General features: G+C 47.5%; 2 protein-coding genes across 12 annotated transcripts in view; one reads left to right on the top strand and one right to left on the bottom strand.

Moving 5' to 3' along the window:
- Positions 1-703: 703 nt before the first annotated feature.
- Positions 704-12,247, bottom strand: CNGA4 (cyclic nucleotide gated channel subunit alpha 4). 8 transcript variants are annotated; one of them, XM_042959206.1, is made up of 8 exons: positions 12,216-12,247; positions 10,059-10,163; positions 7,694-7,773; positions 7,458-7,559; positions 7,149-7,255; positions 6,144-6,789; positions 5,019-5,368; positions 705-3,308 (listed from the first exon to the last, which is right to left on the bottom strand). In XM_042959206.1, exons 2-8 carry the CDS (start codon positions 10,080-10,082, stop codon positions 2,848-2,850), a joined length of 1,770 nt encoding a protein of 589 aa, XP_042815140.1. In that variant the 5' UTR covers positions 10,083-10,163; positions 12,216-12,247; the 3' UTR covers positions 705-2,847. The 8 variants fall into 8 exon arrangements, with proteins under 8 accessions (XP_042815142.1, XP_042815144.1, XP_042815143.1 ...); XM_042959207.1 differs by lacking the exon at positions 12,216-12,247 and adding an exon at positions 11,838-12,151 and having other exon boundaries at positions 7,694-7,926; XM_042959205.1 differs by lacking the exon at positions 12,216-12,247 and adding an exon at positions 11,838-12,151.
- A 170-nt stretch (positions 12,248-12,417) lies between these two features.
- FHIP1B (FHF complex subunit HOOK interacting protein 1B) overlaps positions 12,418-15,269 on the top strand; it is a 24,077-nt gene continuing 21,225 nt past the window's right edge. For all 4 annotated transcript variants that reach the window (XM_007083142.2, XM_007083143.2, XM_007083141.2 and 1 more), the window contains exon 1: positions 12,418-12,506. The gene's annotated coding sequence lies outside the window, so the exon portion shown is untranslated. The remainder of the gene's footprint in view (positions 12,507-15,269) is intronic.

Raw genomic sequence — 15,269 nt, 5'->3', positions numbered from 1 at the left:
CCTAGGTTCTTTCTTATGATGGGACAAGGGATGAAATGACAAAACCCAAATGAGTATCTCAATAAAGTTTTCTGTGACCTAAATAGGTACTTAATACACAGTATTAATACACAGTAATAATACACAGTAATTAGTATTTTTTTGGACCAAAAGATTCTTGTTTTTTGTTTTCATTTTGGTAATTCCAGGACCTTAAAATTGTGTTCTGTTCTGCCCATCCTGACCTAACTCTATTCAGTTTGATACCAAATTGTCAAAACAGTGTCTGTCATCCAGTGATGGAAGTCACTCCACTACTAGAGGGCCCCAGCTTATTGCTGGTATAAGACATATTCAAGATGTCTTCTGGCCTGGGGGCTCTACCATAAGGAATCCTCCTCATCCTGGAACTGCTAAGGCAGAGCTAGATGCACATCTGGCCCCAGAAGTGTTTTGTTTTTGTATCTAGGACAGAGAAGATGGCCCATAATCACCTTCCTTATGCTATAGACCAGGATTCTATGGGGATAACAAAAGCAACCTGTTCTAATAGAGCCTTCTCTCGGACAGGGGTGAACATTGTGGTGTGCCAGTGGAAAGCTTATTCTCAGCTCCCTAAAAAACCCATCAGGTACCACAAAAATGGTCCCTATAACATACCCACCCATTCTGGCAGAGGTGGTAGGAAAAAGCTCTTAAGAAATTGACACACATCTTCCTCCAACATTGGTTACCAAATATATATTTGAGTACATACTACGTGTCAGGCACAGTTTTGGCCTTGAGGATATAGAGATGAATAAGAAAGACTGAGTGACAGCCTGTGGATCTCAAATTTTGTGAGGAAGGGATCACAAATAACTACAGATTTCTAAATGGGTTAATGTGCAATTACCCTCGTAGTCCCTCCTGACAACCTTGACTCCAGCCACAGACAGAGTTCCTATGGCTATCTGAGAAAGTTTTGTTCCAATCTTTCATGTCTGAGTGCACCTATGTCACTTGCATCCACCATATACAAAAGGTTGTTTGGTTTTGAGGACAGCAACAGTTCTGAGGAAATATCTCCATAACTACACATAAGCAGATGCTCCCACACATCCTTCCCTGACAGCACTGAGGGCCCTACCCTTCATTCTCTTATAGTACCTGTAACGATTGTTCTTGATATCCTGTAATTGATGCTTTGGCATCCTGAAATCATGGGCCAACCTGATGACCAGAGTTGTTTACATCTCCTCTGTGGTCTCCCTTTCATGGGTTTTTGAAAATCATAAGTCCTCCAACCCCAAGCCCCCAAATCTGTTTTGCTTCGTGCCCAAGAAGGGATGTCCTCACCTAAAAACTTGCCACTGCTAGCAAAGTAGGAGCTTTTTGCCCATGTTTTCCCCTTGCTCCTTCTGCTTCCTCACTACCCTGGTGCTTCCCTGAGTGGCCTGGCATGGTGCAGCGTGCCCCCTCCTCTTGGGAACTATAAGTAATAAACTCTTCTTTCCATGGCATTGACCTCTATGTGTCACCACTCACATCGTATTGATAAATTAAATCCAAGGTACATTCTAAAATGCCATCTGGCACAGCTTAGACCAAAGACTTGCCAGGCCTTGGAGGAGCCAAATTTGTGGCCAGGTGAATATGATTCAGACATGATATAAGATTCCTCCTCAGAGACCCCACAACACTTTCTCTGTCCCAAACCTACAGGTCTCCCTCCAAGTATGCCAAAGTTACTTAAAAACTCCCCAAACACCAATCTCCAGTTGTCGCCAACCATGATGGTCCACTCTACTTAGTCTCTGTTCACCACCCTGTGTTTTGAAATACCATCTAGAGAGGAGGGCTGGATTTCTGGCAGTACCAAGGCCAGCTCCAACAACTGACAGGGTACAGCAGGGCCAGGTGAGTGGCCCTGTGTATTCTCCCTTTGAAATCAGTCCTGAACATGGGGTAGCCCTAGCCCCAGGCTCCAGGGCTGGGCCAGAGGAAGGAAGAAGGAACAGGGGTGTCTGCTCTGGTTTACTAAGCTAAGTCAAATCACTCAGAGCTCACAAAGTTAAGGATACATACTCTGGAATGAAATACAAATGGTCAGTGTATATATGTGAATGTATCTATGAAAGCATGTGCACACTTACAACAGTGTGATGCATAACCCTGCTTTGCCTTGGCTCAGCACTGATTCTCAATTCATCATGTACCCCAGCGTCTTTGAATCAAACCTACCAGCTACTGCACAGCCCATGCCCTTCACCCCCATGACTCAGAATTCAGACAGAATTCATTCTGGCCCACCATTGGCTTTGCCTTTTCCTGTCACCCCCATAATGCTTAGGGAGGAGGAAAATACTTTATTGAAGTAAAACCTGCAGGCTACATTTGTGAACTTCCCATTGGGAGGCATTTAAAGGATATCTTGGAAGAAGAGGGCTCTGGGTGTGTTTTTATGTGTTCACAAGGGTATGCACACCTGTGGAAGGCATCTGTGTGTCTGTTGGTGTGTGTCTCACTATATGTGTCTTTATGAGGTGCATGAATGTATGTATGTATGTTATGTGGGTATTAGACATACCTATGTTTGTGAGAAAGGATATGTGTTCTGAAAATGGAAACTCCAGAGAATTTTATATGGAATGCAGTCTTGGGGGGCAGTATGTGTACATTCAACTGTGTGTGTGTGTGTGTGTGTGTGTGTGCTGGTGAGTGGGGGATGAATGGATGCTATACTCTTTTACTTCTAAGTGAGCATCTATACCCCCAACTCATTCCTATCTCTGTACCTAGCAGACAGGGTGGCAGAGTTTCTGCAGGCAGATTTTCCTACAACTCTGGATTCCCTTGGAGATTGGGGTCCTAGAGATAAGAATGGGGTCACTCTGGGTCTGGGGGTCCCTCCTGGGCACTCCTGCCCTCTCCACCCTGAGAGGTTCCCTCCCCAGGCTCGCCCTCATCATCAGCCTCAGCCAGTTCCTCAGGCATTGGCCACTCTCGAGTCTGCCACTCTAGCCGTTCGATGCGATAAGCAATCTTGAGTGCGCTGGACTCCAGCTCAGCCAGGAGGCGAGCAAACTTGGTCTGTAGATCATCGAGTTGCTGGTCAAGGCCTCGCAGCCGGGACTCTGTGGCTTCCTGTAGGGCAATCTCGGCTGCCTCGGCATTTACATCCAACTTGTTCATTTTGAGCAGGATCTCACGGCCCTTTTCCTCCATGACGACCTGGGCCTGTGGATACTCGCTCAGGACTTCCCTCAGGTCCTCCTTGCTCAGGCAAAACAGGTCTGAATAACCTAGACTCTTGATGTTGGCTGTGCGGCGGTTCCCAGACATGTTTCCTGTGGCCCGTGGGCAGACACATAGGAGGACAGTTAGTCGGGTGGGTGTGAGGGGGCTTTTACTCATGAATCAGGACCCCCCATCTCCCTGCTTGTACTTTTGAGCCTCTTTTTCCGTCTCATTAATTCTGTCATCATTCAGTAATATACTGGGGACCAGGCCCTGTACTAGGTGGGTAGCAAAGAACTGCCTGCAAGAATTCAGTCTGGAGGCGATAGACATTGAACCGGATAGTTACAAAATAGTATAGCTGGTGCAGTGTGGACGTATGCATCCAGTGCTGTGAGAAGACAGGCAAAGAGCCCCTAACAAGCTGGCAGACACGTTGTGGAAGACTGGAGGAAGTGATGCCTGACTGAGAAGGAGGTAAGAGGGGAAGGGCGGGGGCGTGGGGGGCATCCCAGCAGGGGAAGGATTATGAGCAGAGGGATGGAGGTCGGAGCCAGTTAGGCGGCCACAGCAAACAGTAAGCAGTCCAGAGTGGGTGAAGTGCGGGTGCAAGCAGAGTGGAAACAGGAGGGGAGAGCAGGTGATGCCGCATGTGGTAAGCCACCGCAGGGAGTTCAGACCTTATGCTGAGGGCAGTGGCAAGGTACTGAAATATTTTAAGCAGGGGAGCTGTATGATATCATTCACATTTTAGAACGATATTGCTGAGGGGTTGGGGGGAAAACAGAGTAGGCTGAAAGCTGCAAAGTCTCAGAGCTAGAAGGACTCAGAAGGGTACTTGCCAGGCACCAAGCACTACAATCATGCTGATGACTTACCCGTGGAACTTATTTAATCCTCACAAATAACTCTTTGGGTTTTTAATATCATCCCTATTAGATAGATGAGAAAACTGAGCCCTGGAAAAAGTGAAATAACTTGTCCAAAATCATGTAGACAGCAGCTGACTGCATCCAGGTTGTAGAGCTTGAAAGATCCTTGGAGGACAGATGTGAGGCCTTTGGAATAACTAGAGAGTGGGATCCCCAGGCTGAGAGCTCATCTGGCTTCAGTCAGTTGACAGTGCGGTCACCCCTTGCTGTGTTCTCCCATCTCCTGGGCCTCAGTGTCCCTACCTGTGATTAGGCATATCAATGCCTACTGTGCAGGTGGATGGAAGGAATCAGTGAGCCCGTGTACTGTGCCTGGCCTGGCCTGGTGTTGGTGGAGTGAATGGCAATGCCTTCTTACTACCCTCCTTTCCATTTGGCTGTGAGAAAGTTCCTCCTACTGACTCCCAAGTGTGTGTACTTATTACCTCAATGGTTTTGGACAGTTTCCCAAACCTCTCTGTACTCCAATTTCCTTGCCTTTAAAATACAGATAATGGTAACTACCTGAGTTACTGTGAGAATATAATGAGTTGGTACATGTGAAGCACTTTGAACATGGCATGCAGTAAGTGTGCAATTAATATTGGCTATTATTATTATCATCTCTGTCACTTGCCACTGGTGTATTGGTGCCTTGGGTTGACACACACTAAAGAGATCTACTTCCTCTTCCCGAGGATCCACACTGTGCACTAACCTTGGCTTGGCTTCTTCTCAGGGAACAGACTCTCCATGTCCTGCTTCTCCCGTGAGCCCTCTAGTGACTCAGGCAAGGACCAGGTTTCCTAAATCTGCAGGCCCTGATGTACCATTTGGTCTCAGTATGGGGTTCTGCTATCCCTGCCCCCTCCCTCAGCCCTGTCCCAGAACAAACAATGAGGTACCCACCTTTGATGTTGATGATGCTGATCTCCCCAAAGTAGAGCCCTGCACCAAGCACAGCGTACTGGGTGACACCATCATCTGCCACCACGGCCAACTGACCTTCACGGATGATATACATCTCCCGGCCAATGTCCCCCTTGCGGCAGACATATTCGCCTGGTGAATAGGTCTGGGGCTGCAGCTTCAGCACCAGCTCCTCCAGCAGGCTGGCCTCACAGTTCTGGAAGATCTGCACCCGGCTCAGAGTAGACAGGTGTACAGACACAGCCACTTCGGCCCGCAACCGCTCAGGCAAATGCTGTAAGATGGCTACCTCGTTGGTCATCTTCTTGTTGATCTGCAGGTGCTGGTACCTAGGGACAAGAGCAGCAGTAGTTCCTCCCCAGCCCCCAACATGCCTGCCCCTATTCCTTCCATCAGGGTTCAGCTCAGCTTCAGCCAAGAGTTCAATCACACTGAGATCTCACAGGGGTCATGGGAATACTTGACAGTTGGCTGATGAATATCTTCACTCCAAGGTCTGCTGGTCACTGATATGTTTTGACCTTTTCTCCCTCAACCAAGGCCTGGAAGCCTCCACCAGTTGACAGTGAATAAGACACCCTTTACCTCCTGTCAGGCTTTATCCCACCTACCACCATTCAGTGACGCCTTGTATATCCCACTGATAGCCACTTCAATCACCAGGCCCTGTATCTAGAGGCCCTCTGATTTAGCTCCCCGACTTGCTGACATTTCCTTTTGTTCATAGCATAGCATGGATGCCTATGACATAGTCAACCATCTTGTTGGCCATTCCCTGGGAGGTATCACTCTTCTCCCTTTACCTCTTCCAGAGCCATCTGAGCCCTACCAGGCAATGGCAGTTTTTACTCCATGGTCCCCAGGTTATCCTTCCTTGTGTATGAGTTCCTCTCCCTATCAATCTCTTATCCAACCCAGCCCCCCAAGTGCAGATACAACTAATGGAAGACATGCTTTACTAAGCCCCACTCAGTGAACCCCCCAATGCATGCCATGCCCTACTTGCCCTGCCTGGACCTCTAGGCAGTAAGGACCCAGCCATTTTCCTCAGGCTCTATCCAGAACACCTGTCCCTGTCCTGGTCTGGAAGCCCAGCATCCTCACCAGTCAATAACTCGCCGCTCCAGCCGGCGGTTGACGTGCTGCTGCTTCATGTACTTCTTCACCAGTGCATGGTCTGGGTAGAAAGCCGCATCTGCAGTGTTCATATTGTAGATGACAGAGCTCATGCTACCCATGATGGTGGCAAAACCCATGACAGCCAACAGGAAGTCACCCACCATGAAGAGATACTCCTCCTCCCGTGCTGGCAGTGGTGTATCGCCCACAGTGGTCAGGATCAGGGTGGAGAAGTAAAAGCTATAGAGGTACTGGCGCCGCAGACGCTCAAAGCCAGGCTGTGCGGGATCAGGGTACACCCAGGCGTCATGCCCGAAGCCCAGGTACCGGGATAGGGCAAAGTATAGGCAGCTATTCCAATGGATAACAACAAAAATGTAAAGCATCAGTTTGGTGATGCGAAATGCATTTGGGTAAGCCGTGCGGGTCTCTGTGCGGTCAAAGGCCTCAAAGAGGCGAGGCACACGCAGAAATCGGTTCAGCCTCAGCATAGGGGTGTGCAAGCCCAGCTGCACGTAGGCCACATCTGTGGGCATCAGGGATGCCAGGTCCAACAGGAAGCTCCAGGTGCGAACATAGCGACTTGAAATCCTACCCTTGTCCACCACCAGGATGCCCTGGTCTAAGAATCCTGGGGAGGGGGAGGGGGAGGGGGAGACAGGCTGGGGTCAGTCATAAGGTGGGGTCAGGTATGAGGCTGAGTCAGGACACCTACCTGCTCTAGTAATAAGAATGCTTGTCACGTGGTCTGTTGCCTGGATGTGAGATATCCCACCCTCCCAGGGTGGGACAGGGAGACAGACATGGGGACAGGGTGAGGGAGGGCATAACCCTGCCCCAGGGTTACTGGGATGAGCATGGGGGTGTTGTGAAGCATGGAGGCATGCGAAAGTGCTATAAAGGGGTCACTTATGACTAGTCACTTTGTGACTAAGAGGCCCTCTTTTGGAAGGTAACATGGAACAAATGGTCAGTCTTGGGCTCACTGACCTGTGTGGAAGCGCACCACGATGTCCAGTAGGTATAGAAGGTCACTTGTGTAGTCCATTACTAACCAGGCCACCAGATAACTGTGTTGCAAGTCAGGAAAGCAGGCTCTGTGTGGCAGGGACAGAAGAGATTGGCTCAGGGCATCCTCTGTGTAAGGCAATCTCCCCAAGGCACTCAGCACTCTGCCCTGGGCCCTCTCTTGGGTGCTGCCCCTCCTTCAGGCCCTGGCCAAGAGCCCGCCCCTTTCCTTGGCTGGACACTTGAGCCCTTATCTCTGTTTAAGGCCCTTCCTTTAGCCCCATGCCAAACCTGCACACGATGATGATGAGGTTATACATCACTGGGAAGACCATTGTATTCAGCCACCAGTAGTAGTAATCCCCAGATGGGTCTAGGACAGGCAACAACTTCCTGTGGGCAAGAGGAGAAGCAGTGTTTCATTTTTTTCACCATTAATGTTGACGTTGTCACTGGGGGCACCAAGAAGAATCAGGCTCCATCGAGTTAGGCAGACAGAGATGATACAGGGAAGCAGGATGTCTCACCTGGCCTTGGATGGGGCAGGGGGGCTGGACTCTGTCGTCTTCACTTTGCTCTCCTGGCTCATGCTTCCGTGGTCTGTTGCCTGGATGTGAGATATCCAGGGCTTCTACCTGTGGGTAGCTTCAGGAGGTGGGGGCTAGTGCCTCCCTGCCTGGAAGAGGCTGCCCTTGGTCTCCACTGTGACTCCTCTGTCTTTGGCTTCTGAAGCTCTTAGCAACACAACCAGGGCCAGCCACTATAGAAGGGGTGGAGGCAGTGTGGCTCCATCACCCCGCCCTGTCTCCCAGGGCCTGGGCTTACACCTGCCCAACTAAACATCTCTAATGAGGTCCCAGGAGAAGGTGGGGGTGCATACTTCAGAGGTAAGGCTGGGCCTTGTTGCTCCCCCCACCCCACCAAACTGAACTACATAGGGGTCCTCTAAGTCAGGAGACATGGGTGCCAGTGTAGGCTCAGTCATTCTGTTTTACCTTGTGCAAGTTCCCTGCTTAGGCCTCATTATTTATTCATTTAACAACTATTTACTGAATGGCTCATTTGTGTCAGGTGCTGAACTAGTCTCTAGGGACAAAGAATGCTTGTCACATCAAATGTGAGCTCTGTTTTCATTATCTGCACCCTTATCTACATCACACCCACCTTACCTCATTTCCTACTGGATGAGTGTGATGGGGGGCCATCCTGTGGGGTTTTGCCCCCATTCCTTTCCTGTTATCTCTAGTACCTGATCCTATCAGCTATTCCATGTGTCTTCGAGATCCTCAACCTCCTTCAAATTTCCCTTTCTATGAACATGCTTAAATCTCTCCTATACCAAAACAAAAAAATCCTAAAAATTCTCCCTTAACTTGATTTCCCTTTGACTTCTATCATCTCAGTCAACAAGTCATAATCAGAATACCTGCTTTGTGCCAGGCCAATATCGTGCTCAATATTGGGGAGATAAGATGAATGAAACACATTCTCTGCTCTCCAGAAACTCGGAGTTTGGTAGGGGAAATAGTTGGGTAGATAGGCAATTACATATTCGCTTGATGGTTGCTCTATTAGGTGGATATACAGATGGCTATTACACTGTAAGAACGGTCCCAACTGAGCCTGGGTTCTGTAGGATGAATAGAAGTTAGGTCTATAGTGAAGAGAGAGTGAACAGGACTAGAGGCAAAGTGCATAGAGTGGGCAAAGGCACAGAGACTTTAAAAAGCATGGATGATTGGGGGACATCAGTTGGTTTTTGTAGAGAACCTGAGTGGCTAGTGTTGAAAGAGAAGGCTGAATGGTGGACAGGGAATAGCTAGGGAAGAGCTTTGTCAGCCATTTTATAAAGCCAGGGTTTTATCTTAAGGCAATTTCTTGTTTTTTTTTTTTTTTTTAATGTTTATTTATTTATTTTTGAGAGAGAGAGAGAGAGAGAGAAGAAGAAGAAGAAGAAGAAGAAGAAGAAGAAGAAGAAGAAGAAGAAGAAGAAGAAGAAGAAGTAGTAGTAGTGGGGGAGAGGCAGAAAGAGAGGGAGACAGAATCTGAACCAGGATCCAGGCTCTGAGCTGTTAGTGCAGAGCTTGACGTGGGGCTCGAACCCATGAACTGTGAGATCATGACCTGAGCCAAAGTTGGACACTTAACCAACTGAGCCACCTAAGTGCCCCCTTGCTTTTCTGTCTATTTTTTTCTTAGTCTTTTCATAAGCCCATCTGCCTATCCTTTCTGTGTTGGTGTTTTTTAGAACTCTGACCTAGGTGTCTTACTCTCTTTCTGTGCTCCCAGCTCTCTCTGGCCAATCTTGGTTATGCACAGGATCTCCCTTCCCATCTACTGACTCCCAGGAACTCTGAGCTGCAGGCTTATCTATACCACTAACTGCTCACTGGATGTCTCCACTTGGATATCCCATAGTCACCTTTAGCCCATTGGGACTATAACTGAGCTTATGTTTTTTTCTCTTATAATCCTTCTCTCTGGACTTTCAGCTCAAACATCTAAAACTAGTATTTATTTTTATTGCTATCATTATGATTATTATATGATTTTGTGGCAGTTTTAAAAAATGGTCACAAATTCTTTGACATTCTTCCCTTGTGACTGTTTCAACCAATAGAATATAACAAGAATATAACAGAATATAACTGGATCATAAAAGGCCATACAGCTTCCTTTTCTTAATTCTGTTGGGCATGCTCCTTATCTGGAAATCTCCTGTCAGGATATTCCTTCTTGGAACCTAGTTGCCACATTGTGAGAAGCCCAAGCCATAAGGAACAGTCATATCTCTGTACTGTGTTTGACAGTCCCAGCTGAGTTCAGCCTTTGAGTTGTCCTAGCCCAGGCATCAGATAAGTGAGTGAAGAAGCCTCAGATGATTCTACCCACCAACTTCAAGTCACCCTCAGGCATTCAAGTGTCCTATATGAGGCCCCAGGAATTGTTGAATAAAGATACACCATTCTTGCTGTGTTTTGGTTGAATTCCCAGAATCTGTGAGCATAATAAAATGGTTTTTTTATACTACTACATTTGGGATGATTTGTTATACAGCATAGCAACCAGAACAAACATATATACAAAAGTGCACATTTCCTAAGTATACAGCTTGATGAATTTCACAAAGTGAACATACCCATGTAACCAGCACTACAAGAACCCTACTCTTCCCCCTTTCAGGCAATGCTTTTCCAAGGGTAATCACTATCCTGACTTCTAATACCATAGTTGAGTTTTGCCCGTGAATGAACTTATATAAACTAAGCATCAGTTTTTATTCCTTCTGTTTTCCTTGCATATTCATCCAGTCCTCAAGCCCTGGTGCCCTATCTTCTAATGTCCACATGTCCATTTCTCTGTAACTTTACAACTTCAGTTTGATCCTTATCAGTTTAACCATGTATAAAATTTTTATAGTTCTCTATTATTCAATAAAATCTAAACTCCTTAACATGGCCTCAAAATCTAATAACTGACTTCTATCCATGTCTTCAGCCTCATCTCACAATGTTTCCTCTGCATGTTCCCTAGGCTCCAGACATGTACTCATTATGGTTTCCAGAGCACCTCCTGCATTGGTATGGGCTGATCTTTTGGGCTGAAACTGCCATTTCTTTTTCTTTTTTAAAAAAATTTTAACCCTTATTTATTATTGAGCGACAGAGAGAGACAGAGCATGAGCATGGGAGGGGCAGAGAGAGGGGGAGACACAGAATCCCAAGCAGGCTTCAGGCTCTGAGCAAGCTGTCAGCACAGAGCCCGTTGCGTGGCTGGAACCCACAAACCGGGAGATCATGATCTGAGCCGAAGTCAGACGCTTAACTGATTGAGCTACCCAGGTGCTCCATTTCTTTTTCTTTTTAACTACTTTATATTTTAAACTAATTTCAGGCTTACAGAAAGTTGCAAAAAAGGTAAAAAAAAAAAATAAAGTTCCCCTAAACTCCTCACCCATGTTCCCCTGTTATCATATTATATAACCAGGGAATTAACATTGGTACAATACTTTGATCTAAGCCATAGCCCTGATCTGAAGCTTTCATTTCTCTTAGTTTCTCATGCTCTTGCTTGTTTCTTTGCTCAGACGTCATTTACTCCTCAAAGGCTCCCCTAAGCCCCTTCACCCTTCTTTGCCTTCATCCTCTGTACATAAAATCATGTTAAGTGCTGCTCCTTGATGGCAACTATTACACTACATTGCAATTATCTGGCTAAAGGGCTGAGGTCTTGCAGGGCAGAGACGGATTCTAATTGATCTGGAATCCTATCCGGCATGGAGGTGCTTATTCCGTGTTCCTTGAGTAACTGAACAAGACAGTATCCAAGGGATCACGGGGCATTAGGTGTTGGGGAAGCTAGGGAGGGGGCGGTCACCAGCCCGGTACTGTCGTCCAAGCCATGTGTGCAGATGGAACAAAAATGAAGTAGGCCAAGGGCGCCTGGGTGGCTCAGTCAGTTAAGCGCCGCTCTGGATTTCCGCTCAAGTCATGATGTCACGGTTGGTGAGATGGAGCCCAGGGCTTTGCGCTGATGGCGCGGAGCCTGCTTGGGATTCTCTCTCTCTCTCTCTCTCTCTCTCTCTCTCTTTCTCTCTCTCTGCCCCTCCCTCTCACGCGCTCTCTACCTCTTTCAAAATAAATAAACATTAAAAAAGTGTAATAGTCTTACTGCAGTCAGCTGTCTCTTGGGCTCAGCTTTTCCACAGGCCCTGCCCACCTACTGGCCCCTCCCCTCAGGCCTACCCCTTCGTGCTAGCCCCGCCCACTCCAGCCCGCTCTTCCATCCTAAGCACCACCCTGGACCATTGGCCCCGCTCCTTCACGTTAGTCCCTCAGCCTCAGCTCTCTCCCAAACCCTGCCCCTTGGCCTTTCCCTGCCTCTTAAAGTTGCGTCCCTCCTTAGGTCCCGCCTTCTGCCCTTCTGGTTCGACCTTTCCTCCTCGGGCTCCGCCCCCCGCCCTGTGGGCCTCCGCCTTCCCAGGAGTCTTCTCCTATGACACGCTGGAGTCCTTCAGAGGGGCGGGGTTTACAGCACAAGGGGCGGGACCTGGAGAAGGGGTGGTACTCCTCGCTCGGAACGCCGTCGGCGACCCCGCCCCTGCGCTCGGCCGTTGCCAGGAAACAAGCCTCGACGCTCCGGCTCTGGCCGGGTCCAGCCAATGAGCTGGCACGCCACTGCCCAGCGGTGCGTCGCTGGGCGGTTACGTGTGGTGCGCGGGGGCGCGGGTTGCGTGTGGCGCGGGGCGGGGCGCGGCTGGTGCGCCTCAGGAGCGATGGCGGCGGCCTGAACTCACCTAGCACGGCTGCGGCGTTCGGGCCTGGTCAGGGTCGGGATTCTGTGAGTGAACAGCAAGTATGGGCCGCAGGGCCCGGAGATTCGCATGAGGGGCTAAGGGACTGTGGAATGACGGCACCGCATTTATTGACTGTACCGGTTGTGAGGGCACTGGGTGAGGGGCTGGCATGTGGTGAGGGGCCGGGTGTGAGTGTCTAAGGTAGGGGAGCAGGGTAAGAAGAGCCTGAGGATGAGTGGGCAAGTGAGGAGCTGGGTTGTAAGAGGGGCTGGGGATGCTTTTCAAGAGACGAAGGGAAAGGGACTTGTGAACACAGTTTACTGAGGGGCTGAGGCACCTGTGGGCAGAGGTGAGGGCAACGCTGGGACCAGAGTAAGAGGGTACGGCCTGTGCGGGAAGGGGAGAGTAAAGGGCAAAGGCCGGAGCATGCGGGCTGCTGGGGAATGGGTGAGGGAGTTGAGGGTAGGGCATGGAGGGAAGGAATGAGGATTGTGAGGCTTGGATGAGGGTGAGGTAAGTGAGTCCTTCTTCGATGGACTGTCCTGCCTAGTGAGAGCAGTAGTTTCAGATCGAGTAGGACAGCCTGGGTGGAAGTGTTGTGCACTTGGGTTTTTGAGGACAGAAAATTGAAGGCATCGTGGGCAGTAATAACTAGGATAGTGAAAATAATTTTTGAGGCTTAGTTTTCAACCAGAGTAATCACTGAAACTGCCGGTTTCTCAAGTTCCTCTTTGGGACTGCAAACTTGAAGATGGTTCCTCGCATGGAGGTTTTTTGGCTATGACCGCCCATGTTTGTTTTCTCTCCACCTGCTCTGGGCGGTCTTACTCCACTGCTGCTCCTCACCTATGCTTAGCTGTGCTCTGACGGTTGTCATCTAAATTGGACTAACCACTTTGAGTTGCTAATTCTACTTTTATGAAAGTCACATGGTTTGTTACATACAACACTATGTTTAGGTTCTCAAGCAGAATGGCTTTGCTCTAAGTCACTTTCTTACAGTTGAGTTAAAAAACCCTACTTTATTGAGGTAAATTGATATACAGTAAACTGCTCATGTTTAAAATGTACATGGGTTTTACCATATGTTTACATCTGTGAAACCATTACTACTTTCAAGATACAGAACATTTCTACTACACTCAGAAGTTTTCTCCTATCCCTTTGCAACTCATTCCTCCGTGCATGACACATTTTGGGGTTCATTTTATTAGTATCTTGCAGGTCCCTTTCTCCCTGCCAACCACATGTACATGAACATTTTTAAAGTTCTAGGGGTGCCTGGGTGGCTTAGTTGGTTAAGTGCCCAACTCTTTGATTTTGACTCAGTCACGTGTCTCATGGTTTGTGGAATTGAGCCCTGTGTGGAGCTCTGTGCTGACAGCATGGAGCCTGCTTGGGAGTCTCTCTCTCTCTCCGTCTGTCTCTCTCTCAAATAAATAAATACATACAAACAAAACAAACAAACAAACGTTAAAAGTTCTAGAAAACTGAGTTGGCACTCAGTTTTAATGGACAGTTTGCTTTCCTACCACTACATTTTCCTCTGTAGTCACAGTTGGCCACAGAGCCTAGATACCATCCTCAACCTCAGGGAGATTTAGGCCTTTCCTGTCTGGACAATTCTCTTGAGAATTAAGGGCAACCCAAACCCAAGTGGCCAGTCCGTTCCAGAGTCTCAGCCTCAGAACCAACTGTTCTGACCCATGGTATGTTTTCATTGCTTCTTTCCAGAGGCCAAACATTTTTATGCTAGTGTAACCCTTGACCACCTACCCTGGTGGGCAGAACACTGTAGAACCAAATGTATCATAACAGGGTTTAGAGCAGTGATTCCTAAACTCTGGGCCAAGGACAGTGCCAGTCCATGATAAAGTTTTCATCCATCCAAGGTGGAAGGAGAGAAAGATAACATATGAAACATGAGTTTTTCATAAAGATAAGTTTATTCTGAGATTATTCTATTCTTTTAGTGAAAATGCTTTCTGACTGATGAAATAATGGTGATGGTAGATGGTGGGTTTTCAAGAAATGGTCTTATTTACCAAAATAAAAAGTAACAACCCTATTTGTAAAATTTTTTAGAAATTATTTTTATTAGTTCCTGAAATCCAGAAATTTAGAGTGATGATGGTGTGGCTGTTGTATCATGTTGAGGAACATGTGCTTATACAGTAATTCTATATAACTTCTGACATTTGAACAACATACATTCAGTTTCACATTTCACTGGGTTTGCACACTTTGTGAAGTAGGCAAGGGCTGGAATTCTTATGTTATAGATGAGGAATCATATTCATAAACCAGAGGTCACATAGTATACAGTGGCAAGGCTGAACCCAAAATTTGGTCTCCTGAGAGTGACTTGGGGAAAGAAGGTTTGTAACAGAGTGAAGGTGATGTGGACTAAAAGGCACGTTAAGTATGGGAAAAGTTGTGATGACATGAGGGCATTATATTGGCAAAACCATTTTTTATCATTTGTAATTAATGCAGTTCCAAAAGAGATTAAAGACACTTTGAGGGTGACAGAGAGATGGGGCTTCTGTTTAATATTGTGGCAATGACATGGGAACAGGTATACATAATACCTGGTTCACATTGTGATGGTGACAGGACAAGTCATGTCATCAGAAGGTTCTTAGGGGACTGTAAAATTCTTGGGTGTTCCAGAGAAAGTACTGAGTTTGGTAAGCTGTACTGAACTCTGTTGAAATAGTAGTGTAGTAAGTATAATGGATTTTGACTTACATATGCAGCTAGGTGGTAAATCTGAGAAGATGTAACATAAATGAGGGTGATGATAC

Source organism: Panthera tigris, chromosome D1 (assembly GCF_018350195.1).
Source record: "Panthera tigris isolate Pti1 chromosome D1, P.tigris_Pti1_mat1.1, whole genome shotgun sequence".
NCBI lineage: Eukaryota > Metazoa > Chordata > Mammalia > Carnivora > Felidae > Panthera > Panthera tigris.
This window is presented reverse-complemented; position numbering and strand designations above follow the sequence as displayed.

Bases quoted from the DNA above. Each gene is read 5' to 3' on its own strand.
- CNGA4 (XM_042959204.1), bottom strand. From the start codon at position 8,392: ATGGGGGCAAAACCCCACAGGATGGCCCCCCATCACACTCATCCAGTA. The intron at 7,774-8,335 runs GTAAGGTGGGTG...TCTCACATCCAG, and splicing joins CTCATCCAGTAGGAAATGAG to GCAACAGACCACGGAAGCAT. The intron at 6,790-7,148 runs GTCAGTGAGCCC...CCCCCTCCCCAG, and splicing joins CGTGGTGCGCTTCCACACAG to GATTCTTAGACCAGGGCATC.